At 44.5% G+C, this 20,556-nt stretch overlaps 1 protein-coding gene and 1 long non-coding RNA gene across 3 annotated transcripts in view; one reads left to right on the top strand and one right to left on the bottom strand.

Moving 5' to 3' along the window:
* Positions 1–3,313: 3,313 nt before the first annotated feature.
* On the bottom strand, positions 3,314–19,363 carry TNFAIP3 (TNF alpha induced protein 3). The gene is made up of 9 exons (XM_049901976.1): positions 19,116–19,363; positions 15,506–15,815; positions 11,569–11,759; positions 10,778–10,925; positions 10,237–10,407; positions 8,825–9,005; positions 6,557–7,476; positions 5,482–5,663; positions 3,314–4,528 (listed from the first exon to the last, which is right to left on the bottom strand). The coding sequence occupies exons 2-9, from the start codon at positions 15,798–15,800 to the stop codon at positions 4,244–4,246; spliced, it is 2,373 nt and encodes a 790-aa protein (XP_049757933.1). The 5' UTR covers positions 15,801–15,815; positions 19,116–19,363; the 3' UTR covers positions 3,314–4,243.
* A 226-nt stretch (positions 19,364–19,589) lies between these two features.
* Positions 19,590–20,556, top strand: part of LOC126086009 (uncharacterized) — a 54,550-nt gene continuing 53,583 nt past the window's right edge. For both annotated transcript variants that reach the window (XR_007519386.1, XR_007519384.1), the window contains exon 1: positions 19,590–19,700. This is a non-coding gene — a long non-coding RNA (uncharacterized LOC126086009). The remainder of the gene's footprint in view (positions 19,701–20,556) is intronic.

Genomic DNA, 20,556 nt, shown 5'->3' with positions numbered 1-20,556 from the left:
CTAAGAAATCAATAACATAAAAAATTAAAAGGGACTGTTAAGAGAATAAAAAAGCCTTAAGAGACTTTAACAACTGAAAGCGCTAAGGGACCTTGTTTGGAAAAAGGACAACCTGTGATATTAGAATATTCACTGAGGATGGTGTGATACTAAAGAGTAAAATAATTTAGCTAGCTGTAATAATGGTGCTTATGTAAAAAGAACGTGATCTTATCAATTAAAAATGCCTTAAAAAGTGCTTATGGGTGTGAGGACACAATATCTGGGATTTGCTTTAAAATATTCCAGAAAAAAGGTGGGAATGTAAAATGGTACAACCACTTTGGAAATCGATTTGGCGCTTACTTAAAAAGCTAGAAATAGAACTACCATACTATCCAGCAATCCCACTCCTTGGAATATATCCTAGAGAAATAAGAGCCTTTACAAGAACAGATATATGCGCACCCATGTTTATGGCAGCACTGTTTACAATAGCAAAAAGATGGAAGCAACCAAGGTGCCCATCAACGGATGAATGGATAAATAAATTATGGTATATTCACACAATGGAATACTACGCATTGATAGAGAACAGTGAGGAATCTGTGAAACATTTCATAACATGGAGGAACCTGGAAGGCATTATGCTGAGTGAAATTAGTCAGTTGCAAAAGGACAAATGTTGTATAAGACCACTATTATAAGAACTTGAGAAATAGTTTAAACTGAGAAGAAAACATTCTTTTGTGGTTACGAGGGGGGGAGGGAGGGAGGGTAGGAGAGGGGCATTCACTAATTAGATAGTAGATAAGAACTACTTTAGCTGAAGGGAAAGACAGCACGCAATACAGAGGGAGGTCAGCACAATTGGACTAAACCAAAAGCAAAGAAGCTTCCTGAATAAACTGAATGCTTCGAAGGCCAGCGTAGCAGGGGCAGGGGTCTAGGGACCATGGTTTCAGGGGACATCTAACTCAATTGGCATAATAAAATCTATCAAGAAAACATTCTGCAACCCACTTTGAAGAGTGGTGTCTGGGGTCTTAAATGCTAGCAAGCAGCCATCTAAGGTGCATCAGTTGGTCTCAACCCACCTGGATCAAAGGAGAATGAAGAACACCAAGGACACAAGGTGATTATGAACCCAAGAGACAGAAAGGGCCACATAAACCAGAGACTACATCATCCTGAGACCAGAAGAGCTAGATGGTGCCTGGCTACAACCGATGACTGCCTTGACAGGGAACACAACAGAACCCCTGAGGGAGCAGGAGAGCAGTAGGATGCAGACCCAAATTCTCATAAGACCAGACTTAATGGACAGACTGAGACTAGAAGGATCCCAGTGGTCATGGCCCCCAGACCTTCTGTTGGCCCAGGACAGGAACCATTCCTGAAGCCAACTCTTCAGACATGGATTGGACTGGACAATGGGTTGGAGAGGGATGCTGGTGAGGACTGAGCTTCTTGCATCAGGTGGACACTTGAGACTATGTTGGCATCTCCTGCCTGGAGGGGAGATGAGAGGGTGGAGGGGGTTAGAGGCTGGTGAAATGGACACGAAAAGAGAGAGTGGAGGGAGAGAGCGGGCTGTCTCATTAGGGGGAGAGTAATTGGGAGTGTGTAGCAAGGTGTATATGGGTTTTTGTGTGAGAGACTGACTTGATTTGTAAACTTTCACTTAAAGCACAATAAAAATTATTAAAAAATAAAATAAAATAAAAAGGGGGTGATAGGTAAAACAAATTTGGGAAAATGTTGGTAATTGTTGAAACTGGATGATGGCTATGTAGGAGTTTATAAACTATTCTCTATTTTTCTGTAGGTTCAAAATTTTCCACAATGAAGTTAAAAATGTTATAAATGATTTAAAAAATAAATGTGGCTCTAAAATCTGACATCTTCAGAATCATCTGGGAGCTTAAATAAAGATTCTGGGTCACTGTCCTCCAGAATCAATCCTGTAAGTACATTTGCGAGAGTTTGCTAGTGGAAGAATGTTATTTCATAATTTCCCAGGGCACTGATGTGGCCAGTCCTGGTAGCCATCACAGCCATATGCCACCCCTTCTGATGTGTCCAGCCCAGGAACTCTTCAAAACACCAGTATTTATTCCTCCCTTTCTAGTCTTTCCTTTTCTTTTCTGTCTCTCACCTCTGGATTCTCATTCTCTCTTTCCCTACTTTATGAAGGCTGAGAGTAGGAACCTGCAGAGGAGCACAAAGTAAACCCAGTTGCCATCAACTCCAACTCATGGTGACCCCATGTATGTCAGAGTTAAACTGTGCTCCATCTGGTTTTTAATGGCTGTTTTGGAAGTAGATCATCAATTCACTAGATGGATCTGGACCTCCAACCTTTTGGTTGGCACTAAGTGTGTTAATTGTTTTTGTCACCTAGGGAATCTGCAGAGGTGCCTACAGCCCTAGCATCCCATCAGGTACAGGTACCAAGAGGCCTTTCACACTCCCAAGTGGACCTGTCTTCACTGTTAAACCAGAGCCTTGTACTTGAGTAGATGGCCCTACCCTCAAGCAGTTATTATTTTTAAAAACTTATCTTACTTCTCATGGGTGACAGATGTATCCATTGCACAGGTATACATCAAAACAAAGTGCTTTGGAGGAGGAAGATATGGAATATGTAGCTAATTGCCTCCAAGAACAACTGCCTCTTTTGCCATGAAACCAGAAGAACTGGATAATGCCTATCATTACCAAACATTTTGATTCAAGATTCCATGTAAGAATTCTGATCAAAAGGGGGAAATGTAGAACAGAATTCCAGACTCTCACAGACTGTAGACTTTCTGGAGCCATGGAGGGTGGATGAACCCCTGAAACTATTGCTCTGAGACAATCTTTGAACCTTGAATCAAAAATATCCCCTGAAGTCTTCTTAAAACCAAACAATAGCTTAACTAGTTAAAAAAGATTCTGCCCTGAGCATTGTGCTCCTTTAAGAACTATCCATATGGGATTAAGTTGACAACAACAACTCTAAAGATTAGATAGGAATCTTAGGAGGTGATGAGTTTATGTTGAGGAAGGATCAATTCAGAAAAGGAGGGGGAGAAGGTTGCACAATTCTAAGAGTGTAATCAATGTCCCACAAGTAGAAACTGTTGAATTCTTGTATGTTTTGCTGTGTGCATTCTCGACAACAAAATAAAATTTAAAGGAAAAAAAAGTGCTTTGGGAAGCACAGTCTTAACATTTGGGTCTTTTTCTTCTATCATTTACAAACATAAAACATCAAAATTTGCTCTTAAATAATTTATTTTTTAATATTGACTCTTGTGAAAAGTTACATTTACTTAGGTAAACTTCAAGAAATCTGATAAAGAGTAAAAGGTATTTTATTAGGAACAACTAAATGTGCAAATTTCAAATATTTTCTATAATAAGTATAAATAATTCCACTTTTTCACATTAAGAATGAAAATATTGACACACACAAAATATTAAAATATTTTTGATAAGGCAGCATTTCAACATAATAAAAAAAAATCCCCTCATACATAAGGGCATATTATATATTTGTACACAAGTCTACACACACCTCAGGTCAAGCTAACCTCTTTAGAATGAAGGCAGCAATAACCAAAAGAGGTACACATCGGCCAGTCAAAATATTCTGATCTTTAGAAGGTGTGTATTGTAAGAGCAGCTTGTTGTTTGCTTCAGTGTGAACTTATTCAGTCTCAGCAGCCTCAGAATCACAGTCCGTGGACAGTCTGCTTTTGCCATGTCCAGAGGAAAGGAACCAGGCAGACAGGGGAAAATCATTAACCACTGACATTCTCTGAGTACTTCCATTTTCCCTGAGCTTCCTTGAGCTTCTCATGGAGGGCCTTGGTGCCCTGAGGACTCGGCTCTCTTTCCTGACCTGTGTGTCTTCTCCCTTTCTCGAGATGACACTGCAGTACTGGTGGGCAGGATGCAGGGCGACGGCCAGTCCTGGCACATGTTCCAAGTCCATAAAGGCTCCCGGCCTTCCGGTTGGTAGAAGAGGAGCAGCAGTCCTGGGCTGACTCTTGACACCCTCCTAACTTTACGGCAAGATGGGGATTTTGCCAGGTTACCAAACCCAATCATCATGACCGCAAAGCTTAACTTTCCTGTCCCTGTTCAAAGGCATCCTCGAGCCCACTATGGCTGGGACTGACCCTCCAGTGGCATCAGAGTGTTTAGAGTATAGCACCTTGTTGGTGAACGGCTCTCGGCCCTTCTTGGCTGGGGCTGGCCCACCTATGTCTGCTTAGCCGTACATCTGCTTGAACTGAAAGCACTCATTGCAATAGCCACTGCACTTGGCATTGCCGAAGTGCTCACAGGCAGGGGCCCGGCAGCGCTGCTTGGGGGACTCGTCAGGAGCGGGCTCCCCACGGTGGGGTGCTGGGACCGTTCGCTGGCTGCGACGCTGGCACTCCATGCAGAGTTCCTCACTGCGGCAGGCCAGAATGTTCTTGCAGGAGGCCCGGGCGCACTTGGGCCTAGATGAGCTCTGGGTGGTACGTAGCACGTCTCGGCGCTGGCTCGACCTCTGTGTGGGGCAAACACAGACAACTGTCACTCACATTTCTCAGGGACAGCAGATAAGATTTCACTGGGCAGTGTGGACTCTACAAATAGCTTTTTGAGAGAAATGGCATCTGCCTGACCCAGGAAATAAGAGGACATATGCAGCCTCTGAACAGGACTGTCCTCCCTACCCCAAGGAAAGCCAGGAGCCCTAGGGAGGCTGAATGGGGCCATCTATTGAAAACTTGGCCCAGCTTGTTTGTTTTTTTAATAAAAATAAGCCACTCTCTTTTTAGACAGCTTTCTTATTCTGCAAGCAATGTGAGAAACATCTACCAGTCAGAATTTGCTTTTCTTATATAACACTGAGTGCAGGCACCTTGGTGCTCTGGCTTCTTCTATCTCCTAATGAAAACCAACAAACCAAACCAAACCAGCTGCAGTCTAGTTGATTCTGACTCACGGCCACCCCATGTGTGTCAGAGTAGAACTGTGTTCCATAGGGTTTTCGGTGGCTGTGACCTTTCTGAAGAGGTTCACCAGGCTTGCTTCCATGGCGCCTCTGGGTGAAGAAGAACCACCAACCTTTCAGCTGGTAGCCACATGCTTAACCATTTGTGCCATCCTGGGGCTCCCCTCCTGACACAGGAGTGGGTATTTACAGAAATTCACTGGCCACTTAGATGTCTATGCTTATCTACTAGGAGTCAAAGATGTCTGTCACCTGGCATTTTGGAGGCTTAAAGAGGTTTTATTCTATGGCTGATTTTACCGACTTTTTGAAATGAATCATACAGTAAACTCTGACCATGGCAATCTACAGTAGTGGCACTTCTACCCCCAGGAGCCACAGGGATGCGGACTTTGTGGCCGGGAGCTCAGCGGGGAGTAAGTCTGCTTACAACGGCAGAAAAGCACCACCCCAGCAAGGAGGACCTGGCATGCACAAGAGGGGAGGACCTCCAAATGTCTCACCAGTTGCTCTTCAGTCCTTTTTGCTTCATGAAATCTCTGATTCTGAGCTTCAATGAAACACTTCTGGCAGTATCCTTCGAACATGGTGCTTCCGAGGGTGCCACATTCTCTCCTCAGGCAGGGAACTGCATTCTGGAACCTGGGGGCTGTGGAATTGGCTTTCCCCAAGGCGGCAACAAAGTCTAGAACAGAATTGATGTTCATAAGTATCACAGAGGGGTCACCATGTAGACACAGAGAAGCTGACATTAGAGAAGTAAATGGGTTTCAAAGAGAGGTTTAAAAACCGGTTGTCATAAGGTGATTCTGACTCATGGCAACCCCATGTGTGTCAGAGCAGAACTGTGCCCCATAGGGTTTGCAAGGCTATGACCCTTCAAAAGCAATCACCAGGCCTTTCTTCTGAGGTGCCTCTGGGTATGTTCGAACCACCAACCTTTTGGTTAGCAGTTGCGTGCTTAGCTGTTCGTGCCCCCCAGGGACTCCAACTACAGATGAGGCCAGTCTTAATATATAGACGAGACCAGCCTTCAACAAAATAAAAACATAATGCTATTTTTCAAACACCTTTGGCTTCATGAATCCCTCACTTTTGGACATATGTTGCTGATCAATTAGTAACAAAACAAACAGCAGACATTAACTACCCATCCCTCTTTTGAAACCACAGCTGTGTTCTTCCAACATGAGCGAAGACTCCCCTCACCCCAGCTACTGCCCTTCGGATTTGGAGATTTCTCTATCATGCCAGCTTTCAGAAGTCTAATTTAGACTCTCTGTCATAAATACCCAACACCGAGTGACCTTTACCCAGGTACGTTTAACTCTCTACAGGCTGCATTTGGTTTATTTGATGGTGGTGTTCTAAGAGCTGGTGCAATCACATAGAGCCTCTGCAGCCACACGTGGCTGTCACAGCTATTGTGACGACTGTGCGTGTCACAGCTGGTGGAGAAACATAGGCAGATCTAACCACCCTACCACTGCCCAGACAGGCTCCTTCTCTCCATGTTTAGGAACAAAACCTTTCTGGTCAGTGGCTACTGTGTTAGGATATATCAGGCATCTCACTCACATTTGTTTTCTTTGTACTCGATGAAACACAGTGTGCAGAAGCCTTTGTTTTCGGGAGTCCCAAAATACATGCAGCCGGCTTTTCTGCACTTGCTTGTGCCTGTTCTGTCCTCAGGAGTCCGTGCAGCCTGGGAGAGGCAACCTGCCTGGGCCTCGCTTCCAGCTCTGTGGCAAGAATGTGGGGAGAGACTCTGGATGAGCTGGGAAGGATCTGACTTGGACCGCTGGTGACAGGAAGAAGGGACAGTAGGGCCGAGGCTAGAGGAGGTCTCTGTCGTAGTCCTTTTGAAGCAAGTACTGCAGATTCCATTAAACGTCCTCGTGGCATCCTGGAGGCAAGCTCTGCACTTACCAGGATCTAAATGCCTCGTGGAGTCCACATTACGGCTGGTGTTAAGTTGCCGGGCATTGTGGCAACGCTCACAAAATCCATTGTGCTGCACATTCAGTGTGAACGGGCAGCCGGGGGTCCTGCACTTCATAGCAGTGGTCTCGCTGAATAGGAAAAGGCTGGGCGCAGTTGGTGGGGCTGAGTGAGGCCCCCCAGCTGGCTCCTCAGGGATCCAAACCAAGGGTTCACAGGCCTCACCCCTGGGGGCCCCGAGAGCCATACCAGGGAGCACCTCAGGGCCAGGCTTAGAGTTCAGCTTTGGGGGTTTATTTTTATTTTTTTGCCACCTCTCGGAGCATTCGTGGCATAAAGGCTGGGTATTCACGGACATGAAGAAAGGACAGTTAGGCGTTTCACATTTTACGTCCATGAGAGAAAGCTGGGGCACGGAAGGTTCTAGAGGATTTGGAGCGTGCGCCTCTCTCCGTCCCTGCTGGTTGTTCTCCTGCCACTTCTTGTACTCATGCTGAACGAGTTCAAAGTAATCATCTACCAGATTTATTTCTTTTGGTAAATTAGCTTCATCCAACCTAAAGATCAAAAGGGAAAATATGAGAACACATACAAACACCCATGCAATTTTACATCAACACAGAGCAAACTTTTAGGTGATGACCATCCTAACTACCCATTGAAATGTAGGCCTACGATAAGGAGTTTGCCCCCTCTAAAGTAACATGACCCAATACATCTGCTAACATGTCCTAGAGTCAAATAGGAACTGAGCTAGTCTGCTGAGAAGATGTCATTATTTTTTAAAATCACAGTCTCCTTTAATCAATCTTGGCCCACCCAGAAGTATGAATAATTCTGAAGAAAGCACTACTCTGGGTAGACACCTTATTACTCTGTTGCTCCTTTGAAAAGCCACTTTTATTTCCTAAATTCTTAGAGATCAAATTTCTAGTAAAACATTACTCAGGTTATTCATTTTGGTCTAGTTCACTTAATAGTACAAACTACTTCAGAACTTTGTGTTCTGCATTTTGCGTTAACTGCTCTGAGCAGTAACTAGGAGGCAGACACAGCCATAGGCACTATCTGTTTACTTTTGACTCCCTAATCTCCACTTTAAGAAAATGCATGGGGCAATTCTCTTATTCTTTCACTGCCATCTTTTGTGCTACATTGCCAGTTCTAACAAATAGGTATCTCCTTGATATAAATAGTGTTTAAAACTTGGATACCTGTGCAATGCACACTCTGGGCCTCTCTCCCCATTTCCATGTGGCAAAAATGATGCCTGGCCACATTACACATTTTACAAGAGTCTGACATGGCTAGTCTTACCAAGAAACCAAGGGAAAAGGCTTTTGTTTCCAGGAGTTTTCACTTGCTAGTCTACCTATGGGAGTCCCTGGGTGGCACAGTTAAGCATTTAACTACCAACCAAAAGCCTAGTGGTTTGAAACACCCAGAGGTGCCTCGGAAGAAAGACCTGGTGATCTGCTCCAGAAAGGTCAAAGCCTTGAAAACTCAAAGAAATTCTGTTCTACTCTGCAACACATGGGTTCGTCCTGAGTCAGACGTGACTTGACGGCAACTGGTGGCCTTTCTGTGATGTACTAGAGCAATCAAAAAAAACTAAGCTACCCTTGCTGGAAGCACACATTTCAAACCCACAATTCTCTCAGCATCCTGAGATCCAGAAAAATCCATGAATGAATTACTTGTTCCCAAATGAAATGGAAGGCAGTAAAGCCTAAAGTCATCCTCTCTGATGCGTGCACATGAACTCCGAATTTGTTTCAAACTGGAGGAAGCCAGCCAGCTTTAAATAATGTTACTGTTGAGCTCAGGGGTGGCAGCAGAGCATGTGGGTGAAGTTTAAAAATACTGAAAGGTTAAGAAGAATCTAGCCAACAATAAAGTGCTTACTTTGCAGCATTAATCAAATGCGTGGTGCCAACATCCCAGCCTTGGACGGGGATTTCTATCACCATCAAGTACTCTTTTAATAGCTTTTCCTTCATCTCATTTTCAGGATCTGTCAAGAAGTGGACTTTTAAGTCTTCGAATCGTCCTCGGTCTCTGTTAACAAGTGGAACGGCTCTGATTTCTGAGGGAAAAAGAACATGTAAGCAAAATATTATTGTACTAAATAAGGTTACACGTAAGGTCGTACATATAATGATTACACTTCAAAAAGGTACAAAGGATACAACTAAAGAATGGGAAAGTATTTTTTAGCCATCGTTAAATCTAAATAGAAAAATATAATGTGCTAAACTCTAACATAAAATGCACCGTTTCCAGGAATCTCATAGGATATTAAGCAGACTCCATGCAGTGGATCTTACTAGTTAAATTCCCATGCTTCAGAATCAGACTGACCTGTGGTGGAATCTTAGCTTTGTCACTATCAAGCTATGTGACATCAGGCAAGTTACTTAACCTCTCTGAGCTTCAACTGCCTCATCTAGAAAACAAGCCTAACACTGCCTATGCCCCATAGGCACGCTGTGCGGATGAAATGAAATAAAATCACCTACACAAAGCACTTAGCAAGAGTGCCCACTTCAGATTAAGCTAACTACTACAATAATAGCTAACACTGACAGACATTTACCTGCTGTATTAAGGCACTGACTTAAGGGCTCTCTATCCCTTAATTTATTATGTATTAATAGTAACAGTAGTTGTTGTTAGCTGCCATCAAGTTGATTCTGTCTCATGGCAACCCCATGTGTGTCAAGAGTGGAACTGTGCTCCACAGGATTTTCAATGGCTGATTTTTCAGAAGTAGATCGCCAGGCACCTCTGGGAGGACTCAAACCTCCAACCTTCTGGTTAGCAGCTGAGCATGTTAACTGTTTGTACCACCCAGGGACTCCATAATAGTAATAATGATAAAAAAAAAAGATTGACGTCAAGTCGATTCCGACTTATAGTGACCCCATAGGACAGAGTAGAACTGCCCCACAGGGTTTCCAAGGAGTGCCTGGTGGATTTGAACTGCCAACCTTTTGGTTAGCAGCCATAGCTTTTAACCACTATGCCACCAAGGTTTAACAGTAATATATATCTCCCATCTTGCTACAAATATGTCAATTGAAAGTACCTCCCAAACAATAATATAAGGCACAAAAAGATAAGGAAATATTATGATTACTACAACTGCATTACTGTTATTAACCAAGCAAATGAGAGAATGATATATGTAAATAAAAGTAACATATTTAAATAAACTTATTTCCATAAGCAAAGGCACAAATCCTGATGTCTAGTGAGAACAGGATATAGCAGTATCTAACAGAAGTTACAAATGTGAATGGATGCCGTTCTCTCACCAGGCCCGCTGTCCTTGAGGGTCACCAGGGGTACAAAGTGTTGGCTGTCGTAGCCAAGAACGATGGGGTATCTGTAGCATTCCTTAGCAGGCCAATGGAGAGGCAAGTAAATTCCGCCCACCTTCACAGGAGCAAAATTTGAACCGGATTCCAAACTCCTCAGCATTTTGTCTGTTTAAGGAAAGAGAAAGAAAAATCAGGCCCTTGGGTGACTTTCATCAAATTCCATTCAGCTACTGTTACCCTGGTGGCGCAGAGGTTAATTAAGCACTTGGCTGCTAACCAAAGGTCAGTAGTTTGAATCCATCAGCCCGCTTGCTCGGGCAGTCTGCTTCCATCAAGATTACAGCCTTGGAAATCCTAAGGGCAGTTCTACCCTGTCCCACAGGGTCACTATGAGTCAGATGACTCAATGGCAGTGGGTTTTTTTGTCTTTGTTTACTGTTACCTGTAGCTTTGGTGGTATGGCTCTTTCCTAAGAGCCAAAGCACTAACACTGAAAAGCACTTAAATATGAATAAGCCATCTGCAGGCATCTCACCTGAAATGACAATGACTGGCCTCCTGAGAATGTTACACAGGACAAATATGTGTATTTCTTCCAGTGAGTGATACTGAAATCCAACTCGGGCCCCTGGAGTGTCTGTGGATGCCATTTTGATAAGGTTGTCCCATTCATCATTCCAGTTCTGAGGGGATGAAGGAAAAAAAACTGAATGTACTTTGCATTAAAATATCACTGTGACTTCACAGTAGAATTATTCATTGATATAACTCAGCTTATTTTTTCCCTTTCTTGAAATAATCATTGAAATGATCGCTCTTTTTCCCCACTTGGGTTTTCTTCCCTTGCTTTTTTCCACTACAAGGCAAACTCAAAAGTGGGGGAGGATGGGGACAGCACCTTCTTTAAAAAAAAAAAACCTGAGGAGGCATAAAACAAGCCCCTCATCCAAATGTACACAAAAATTCCAAACTTGTGACTGAGAATAGTGAACATGTGGCTGAATGTGATTTGTTGGCTCAGTAAAGCATGTTAAGGGCAATTAACACAAAAACCAATAGAAACTCCATAGGAAAAGACCATGATCATAAGCCTGTCTGATCAAGTGAAGAAATCCACTGCCCTCAAGCCTCTGAGCAACAACAAATACCCTAGGTTAATCCCACAGGAGATTTCCCGGTGTTTTCCACTGAGTAGTACACCTTGCTTAACCAGATTCATGTGACCAAGTAAACTGTAAGCTCCTCGAGGGCAGGGACTGGGCCTCAGTTTCCTTTACCCTCCATGGAGCTCAGCCAGTAGAGGTTTAAAGGGGGAACAAAACATACCCGAGTGTCATAGCAGAGCCCCGTTTCCACAAATTCCTGAGATTTAAGAGACTCCAGTTGCCAGCGGAATTTGAAGTTGCGCGTGTCAGTTTCCTTGAGAGCGCTGAAGAGTGCCTTCCTCAGGACCAAGTCTGTGTCCTGAACACCCCACATGTACTGAGAAACAGCATGCATCAGGCAGTTCCCATCCCCTGAGGGCAGAGGGAAGAAAAGAGCAATCAGAGACATTGTATATAAGGCATAGTAAACGTTTGAAGAGTAAACAAGCCCTACTGCTATCATCCACCACCCTTCTGTTAGTTTGTCCTACTATGGTGGCTTCTGGGTTGCTGTGATACTGGAAGCTATGCTACTGGTATTTCAAATACCAGCAGGGTCACCCATGGTGGACAGGTTTCAGTGGAGCTTCCAGATTAAGAAACCTAGGAAGAAAGGCCTGGCAATCTACTTCCAAAAATGAACCAATGATAACCCTATGGAGCACAACAGAATACTGTCCGATATGGTGCTAGAAGATGAGACCCCTAGGTTGGAAGACACTCAAAATATACAGTGGTCCAACAATGAACTCCAGCATGCCAATGATTGTGAAGATGGTGCAGGACAGGGCGATGTTTTGTTCTGTTGTATATGGAGTTTTCATGAGTTGAAGAGGACTAGACGGCAACTAACAACCACACTGCTATCACAAGGGAATAAGAGGGCATGCTATGCAACGCAAATGGCTTAATTTCTTAGTCAGAGAGCCAACTGATACCATTTCACAAGTAGGTAAGAGTTTTAAGGAAGAAAAAAATTCTTTCCCTCTTTATCTGTAATGAATGGGAAGGACAGAACAAAGGAGGCAGGGACCGGTAATCAGGGGACCTTGATTCCGGCTTGGCGTTGCCACTATCTAGTTTAGGTGACCTTGGGGGAAATCCCTTAACCTTTGAGTATTTTTCCTCTTTGTGAATTGAGGCCATTGGATTATGATCCCTAAAGTCCTGTCCCTGTCCTTGAACTTCTGGCTAAGACCCAGACACTATTGCTCTCTAGGAGGGGGTACACAGGGCAGCATGTGCAAACCAGGAAGCAGGCACGGCCCAGGTTACTAGATGCTGGCTATGACTCAGTGGTAAATGACCTGACCATCCCACCTGAGCCTGCGGGGCCTGGGAGTTTCCTCTCCTGGCTTATAAAGTGAAGTTGACACCACCAAATTGCTGACTGCCCACCTCTGCCTCCCCAGAAACGCAATACTTTCTGTGAACCTGCTTCCTAACAACTGTAAAGTCATTTTTAAAAGTTACACAGTGCCTGGCTGTTTAAATTTGAAAATAATTCAGCATTGATGGCTGAAATTTTGAGCATTCTGAGAAATGAACAGAACTAACTTTATTCCATTAATTTGTAATTTTTCCAGGTTAAAACTTGCAATTTACTAAAGCCATTTTTTTCAACCCCCTAACGATAAACATTTGAGGGAGCACTAGATACAGAAAAATTAACTCCTTATAGGAAAGTTAAACTCCTTTGGCAAGTACAAAATTCTTTTCATAAAGAAAAAGTTATCCTGTTTTCTCACAGTACTCTATATAACTATGGCAATAAAGCTATTCGAACTTTTATGAAATTTTATTTATCATTAAGCTGTAACAAAACCCCCCAAAACCTCAAATACGTCCACAGCCAGTATCCCTTCAATGTACACACTTAGAATGCCTAACTAAACAAGTACTCAAACAAACAGACAAAAAAGATCCCTTAAGCCTTGTGTCTTGGCAGAAGTGTGGTAATCATTGCATTCTGTTGAAATTTCCCCTTTGCAAAATCTAGAGCAAAGATAAGGCTTTTTTTCTTCTTCTTGCGCTTACTTTCAGTTCTTTATTGAGATGCACCAGTATAAAATTCCCTAAGTAACATCTGGAATTCCCCAGTGCTAAGTTATTTGACTAGCAATTGAGCAACAGCTATTGTACTTTTTGTTCTGGTGTGTAGACATTTAAACTGCGAGGTGCACCCTGGACTTTCCAAGTGGGTGTGGTCAGGGTGAGCTGGAATAGGGCTACTCATTATACAAGTGAAATGCTGCAGCCAATAGACGCTGGAATTTTTCACATGAAGTTTCAATTTTATGCCACCTACTCCCTTCCTCATTGACCGCAGTCTCATATCCTCAAACGCAAACTTGTGAATCACCCCCTCCCCAAACACCCCATTGACTTTGTAGAACCCCCCTACAGGGGGATGGTTAAAAACAAAAGGGGGTGCTAATACAAACTGGGAAGAAAAATCATGTGTTTTCCCCTCTCCTCTAAATATCTTTTCTTTTTCAGGATTTTAAGGAATTTGGTTGGAAGTAGAGAAATAAAAGAATTCTGAACATAAAAATCCCCATTTCCCAGAAAATGTTATAAAAATGCCCTTGCTTTTGTAGTTTTATTTGTGCTGTGAATCCTTGTTGATTTAAGTGATAGATCTTTGAAAAAATGCGTGTTTACTATTTTTATTCCACTTTGTTTCTTAAGGAAAAAGAGCATATTAAACCTAATAATGTCAGTTAACACTGTTAATGATCAAGTTTTCCCCCTTTTGACCCCATTTCTAACTCTGCAGAATACCGTTTTTCCCAATTTGATATTCCAAGTGAACTCCGACTCTTTTTTGCAACAAAATGGGAGAGTTAGACCACAAACTGTCAGGCACATAAAACCCCTCGATGATGGCTTCACATTATTACCGACTTCTACGCATCACTCAGTCTAATGCCACGAGCAATATACATACTTTCTATCCCCGGCTTTTTCTCTACTGAAGTTCCTAAGAGTTTATGCTTTGTGCACACAGGCAAGGTGTTGCAACGATACCCCAGGACCAAAGCAAAAAAAAAAAGCGCGTTTACCAATCACTCCAAGTTACCCAAGTCCAAAACGACCGAAGTTATTGCACCAATTCCGTTAATTAAGTTAATGTTCTTATCATAATTATTGTCAACAAGGGTTTTCTCCTCTTGGATGTCATATTTTCAATGAGATAGTTTAGGAATGTCATTGATATAAAAACCTGAGATTTCTGGTCTTACCTAGATGATAAGCATTTAATTGATCTTGTAGAGTCTACTTGCTACTTGTAATAATTATCTACGTCTATAAAGTAGAACTTTCTCTCAGCACTAAACAATATGCTTCGTTGTTTCTCTTGATGTACACACTCTGGCTCAAAAGAAATAATTAAAAAACCAAACAGTAAAGCGTAGGACAGAAAACAGCTATTAGTGGTAAGGCACACTGGATGAGTAGACGCAGACAAAAAGAAATAGCCAGGAATCACTAAAACTCATGAAGTAGGGGTCTAAAATCTATGCTAAAAATCTTACATTTTTCTTTTCACTTTCATAGTATGGGGCTATAGGCAATAGAACCTAGGTAAGCAAGGAGGAGATCAAAGGAGCCCTCTTGTGCCCAGCAGCCATTCACTGGGTGACACATAAAATGCCACCAATTCAAGAGGTGTAAGACCATCACAAGCATTTTCCAATTATAATGGGAAACAGTAGTTACATCCAGTTTTCACACCATGCTTTCCTTTTGAACTTAAAGCCTTTTAATATTTCCATTACTGGGTAGGAAAGAGTATTTTACAGATGATTAAGCAGTCACAAGAAGGAGATACACAAATGATCTAACTGGGGCACGGTGCTTAGAAATGCATTCTCCAGGCTCTAGTGTGCTCTGCTTTCTAACATACACTATACAAAAATATTCTTAACAAAAATATTTGCAAAAGAAGGTTGCTTTCATTATGCATGCCCCTTACCAAGATTCCGTACCAAGGTGTCTATGGCCTCAAAGGAATTTGAAAGCTTGGGCTAGTGCTATCAAAATTTAATTAACGGAGACCAGGCACCTTGGGACCTATTCCCCAGAGAAAAGAAGTGGGACGGAGCCCGTCTTACCATTGGTTTTTAGAGCCACAAGCTTCCGGACTTCTCGACACCAGTTGAGCTTCCTCTGGCTTTCCAGGGAGGCCTGGGTGTTTCTGTCGATGAGAGCTTTGTGGATGATCTCTCGAAACTGTGGACAAAACTGGCAAGTTCTGAACATTTCCAGGGTATATCGGTGCATGGTTTTAAAATGATGAATTATCCCATTGGTAGGTTTAAAAATATCTTCTGGCGTTCTCTCTCTTATCTTCACAGCTTTCCGCATATTGCTCAAATACAAAGCCAGGGGAAGGAGTTGTTCAGCCATTGTGCTCCACAACACCTGAAGAAGAGGGGAAAAAAACCCATTCCGTTAGCCTGGCTTTGATATGACTCCTATATACCTGCCTGCAGGAAACCCCAGTGTTTGATCTTGTCATTACCCTAATCTTGTAGGCAAAGATCTTAGTCACCTCCACTCCAAGATACTAGCTGGCCCCAAAGATTAACTCACACTGGACTGTTTTAAGTTACATCACTTTTAAAGATTAGTCTAAACAAGAGAAGGAAGGCGGGGAGTGGGTACTGAGGAGGAGGGGAATAACCCATGTTTGTCAGGGAGCCAAGCCTGTCTGTCAGTGATGGGTACTGTGCCTCCTAATCGACTTAAGCTCCCATTTCATTCAGATGCCACTCCTAGGCAGCCCCTGGATTTTAGGAGTCCCGAATGCCAGTTACTGGCACACCGTAGCCCTGACAAGTTTGTAGCTTCTCCCCTAAGACCACCACCAAGCAATCTTTGCTCTTGGACAAAGTCTTGATTTCTCTCTTGTAAACATGCCCTCCCTCTACTGGAAGGACAGTAAACAGTTCGTAAAAAATCCTGCATTGTATGCTGTCACTTAGGCTGCTGCTAATATTTCCTTTTTAGCCCCAAAGAAAAACATCTATGAAGAATTAAAACGGAGTGTTTTATAATCAATGAAAAAGCCTATTCTCAGCAAGCTGCACGGCCATTTTTAAGAATGGTCGGAGGTCTTTCAGAGCCTTTCCACTAATTTTTATGACCCCGGACTAATAAAGAGACCCAGCGCAATAATCGAATAAATACATTCTGCACTCCCAAAAGCAGACAGGAGCTCAATTATTTTGATTTGATGGCCAACCAAATTTCATCCTCGTCCTTCAGGAACCAACACTCAAGATACACTTACCACCGTCTCCTTTACCCTAAAATCTTCAAACTAGTGGGAAGAGATGAAAAGTTTAGAGGCAGACAAGGAAATAACTTTCAGCCAGGGGGCCTCACAAGACAAGTGAAAGGGGAACAGGGGCAAAGACCAGCATCTACGACCCGTGGCAAAAGAGTGGAATGACATGAATCCATGAAACTTGGATCTTGCCAGTGGAGCGCTTGGGGGGAGGGCCAGGGTGCCTTCCTACACATGCTAATTTCCAAAAAGATGAAGAAATTGACTTCAAAGCACGAAGATATTTCCTAGGAAGTTTCCTGGCAGCAATTCATCCCATTCTCAACCCCAAACTATTTGCAAGGACAAGCCTCCAGTTGAGAAAGACATTAAACCCATACAAGAGGGAAAAGAAGATTTTAGGTAGGTTTTCAGGAGGCCACTCCTGAAAGGGTCCAAGCTCCTCATAGCTATTGACAAGGTATTCTAAATCCTTATGGCTCGCTCAAAGAAGAGAGGTTGGACTAGGCAGGGGCTGCTTCTGAGGAGTTTTCTGATGGTATTTTTGGATCAGGATTTTTCATCTGATTGTCAAGTGGAGCCTGGGACGAGTCAATCTCTTGGTCAGATGGTGACCTCTCCTTTCATGTAAGCAATCCCCTGCACGTGAGCTGGGCAGAATAATTGCAGGGTGCAATCAAGGGACAAAAATACCACACACACATTCTCCTTGCAGCATGTCAAAAGTTTCTTTCACAATGTCATTCATTCATCCATACATTTAACAAATCCTACGTGAGTACCTACTGAAGGCAGCACTGCGCTTGATGCAAGGGCCAAAAATCAAATACGACCTTATTCCCCTCTTTGAAATCATACAACTACCTTAGTCTGCAGCTAAGGTACAGAAGCAGAGGGACCCGCTGCTCAAGGTCCTACAGCTACCCAGTGCAGAGCCTTGCCTAGCGTCTAAGTCTTCCAATATTTGCCTCTTGCTTGTCCGATGCCACCACACCTGTGGCTACAGTGCCTGCTACTCTCCATGGAAACAGGCAAGCAGTAAGTAGTAAGATTTTAAACAAGCTAGGTATTGCCTCTTTGTGCTTTTCTGACTCTTCGATTTTGCTTTTCTGAACCTAAAGATCCTTCAGCCAACATCTAAAATAGCGAGAGCTGTCAACTGTCGCAAGACACATAAATATAAGTATCTGTCATATGATTGTAATATCCTTATAGGTCAAAGGAATACAACATTACCCTTTTTTTTTTTTTAACATTTGTGTGACCTCACTTGGACTTATTTGAAGATAATTTCCCAATTTTTGTCACTACAGGCAATGAGATTCTACAGAACTTATTATTGCTCAAAGTCTTCTCCCCCTGGTTTTATTTTTCCACTCTAGGCAGACATTTTTGTCTGCAGTGTGGAAATTTATGAATTATTTATCAGCAAACATCTCATCAGATTTTTGGAAAGTACCTGTCAAAAAATTCAAACATTGCAGAAAGAACTGCAAAACCTAAAGAAGCACCTTAGACAGTAAGAATGGTGCACTAACTGTGCTGCTCAATAATCAGGGGCATTTAGAGTTGCAGTCCAGCAGGCTCTTTAATCAATTAATAACAATTCTCCCAAATGCTGCCCAGAGACACTTGACCAGACCAGCTTTCCAAGGAAGATCAGAGGCAGGGAGAACTGAAAACAAAGTGGTCTCAAAATGAGCTGAGCTCCTTCCTTACTTAATACCACTGCTTTCCTGAGAGCCCAGGTGGCAGGATGTGGGGCGACCTGGGCTGAGTGACAGTCTGACTGTGGGGTAGTGACTGGTGCGGGGGGCCTGCAGATGGCTTCTAAACTGGGGCCCCCAAAAGACAGACGGGCAACCCACTTCTTCCAGCGTACTTCTTACACTGCTGCAACTTTCAGAGAAGAACCCATCCTCCCCACCTCTCCTGCACAGAACACTGTCTGGAAGCTGTCCCTGGAAAGGTTAGCTCACCGAAGCCCCCCACACAGGCTGAGTTTTGTTGCCCCTGCGACCTGCCACCTCCGTTGGGCTGGTTCTGCATAATCTCGGCAGACGTCACAGTGGTTCTGCAAGGTCTACGTGGCCAAGAGCATGCAACGCTTAATTCCAAAAAAGACAGAAAAAGGAGCAAAGCACCAATGACCCATCTAACAAAGCTGACTTCAGCAGTCAGCTGCAGCTCAAGTTCTCTGCATTACTGCAAAGGATCAGCTGGATGGGGGATCCAGGGCTGTCACCCCAACATCTGGCTCGGCGACCTCAAGTCCTAGCATTTCAACACCTAGAATGGGCACAAACGGCCAACAAACTTCCCTCCAGAACCACTGCAAAACCAATGCCAAGCAGATGCAGCAAGCTCGACAGTCGCTGCCAAAGACGCACCCATAGCCCTTGCCCCAGATGAGCTCGTGCCGCGACGGTTACCTCTCCCTGGAGTGCGATCCTCTTCCAAGTCCCAAGTCCCAGTTAGGGCAAGCGCGTTGAGGCCAGGGCGAAGCAGCACCCCATGGACGGCTGACTGAGACTCGCTCGCTCGCTGGCCGGCAGGCTGGGGGTGTGGATCTTGCCAGCTGCCGCAGATCTCCCGGCGGCGGCTCCCGACGCTCCGCCCCCGCGAGCTCGGATGCACTTGGCCCACAGCGCAGGCTGCAGACTGCGCAGTTCTCTTTTCCCTTTCTGTTTTAGGCTTGCGGATAGTCGGGGGATTTCCACCCGGGGACTTTCCAGTCACGTGACGCCAGGCCCGGCGCCGGGAACTCGCGGCCGAAGAGTCGCCCGCCGCCAGAGGGCGCAGGAGGCGAGCGCGCGGCCGCAGCCCGGCCCGCCGACCGCCCTCCCGGCCGCCCCGCCCCGCCCCGCCCCGCCCCGCCCCGCCCCGCCGGCCGGCCGCGCGGAGAAACTCCTGCGCCCCGCCCCGGGGTGTCCCCGCGTGAGTCACCTGGGCATTTCGGAAGCTCGGCCCAACGTCACATCCATGTGGAAATCGCGGTGATGGGAACTGGAAATGAAGTAGGTTCTTTTTCTCAGATTTTCTGCAGAAAATCATCAGTTGTGGAGAAGAAGAAGGGAAATCATAGAGGAAGAAAACCCTGAAAACCACCCTGGCGCCCGGGACCGCAAGCTGCGCAGCCGGGGGGTAGAGAGGCTTGGGCTGCGCACGTGGGGAGCACTAGGGGAGAGCCCAAGACCTGGCCGCAGCGGAGCTTGGAGACAAGAAGTACCCGCCCTGGGTCCCTCCACAGCCTTCCTGTCTACCTCGACCCCAGGCTGGGTGGAATGCGGGCCTGAGGCGACATTCCCTGCCGCGGATTAACCAGGAAGCAAGGTGCGCAGGGGTTTACTTGTGTTTACGTCGTGAGCCCTGGTGCACAATTTCACATGGGTTTCACCACGTCTTTAATATGGTGAAAAGCAGCTGAAATTGTGCACCAAGGATTGGTAAATAAGCACAAGTAAGCCCTTGCGTACTTTGTTTTTGGGTAATCTGTCCCTGCCTGCGGCCCTGTGGCCTTGAGTATCCCATGACAAGGCCAGTCTTGGATAAAATTAGGACTCAGAACAATCCGGCCCCTACCCCGGCACTTGCGCGGTTTCCCCTTCTCCATTTCTGCACGTCAAGCGCCTGGGTGGCATCACATTCCGTCGAGAAATCGATTCTAGTCCATTACTGACCTTGCCATGCCCTCCTAAGGCCTCATTAGGTGTGTCTTCTTTAGAAGTCGTGATAATTAGATCGCCCCAAGATACCTTGTTATTCCCCCCATGTGCTATTTGCGTGGTAACTGCATTTTTTCACGTAAAGATGTCAGCCACCTGAGCGATGGAGGTGCGTAAATTGTGCAGGGAGGGACGTTAGGGCGCTTAT

This window comes from Elephas maximus, chromosome 1 (assembly GCF_024166365.1).
Source record: "Elephas maximus indicus isolate mEleMax1 chromosome 1, mEleMax1 primary haplotype, whole genome shotgun sequence".
In the NCBI taxonomy this organism is placed as follows: Eukaryota; Metazoa; Chordata; class Mammalia; order Proboscidea; family Elephantidae; genus Elephas; species Elephas maximus.
Note: the sequence above shows the minus strand (reverse complement) of the source record. Positions and strands in the feature narration are given on the sequence as shown.

Excerpts from the sequence above, each read along its gene's own strand:
- TNFAIP3 (XM_049901976.1), bottom strand. The coding sequence starts at position 15,800 with ATGGCTGAACAACTCCTTCCCCTGGCTTTGTATTTGAGCAATATGCGG. Across the intron at positions 9,006-10,236 it reads CCTCAAGGACAGCGGGCCTG|AAATCAGAGCCGTTCCACTT; the intron begins GTGAGAGAACGG and ends TTTTTCCCTCAG. Across the intron at positions 4,529-5,481 it reads AAAGGACTGAAGAGCAACTG|AGGTCGAGCCAGCGCCGAGA; the intron begins GTGAGACATTTG and ends TGCCCCACACAG.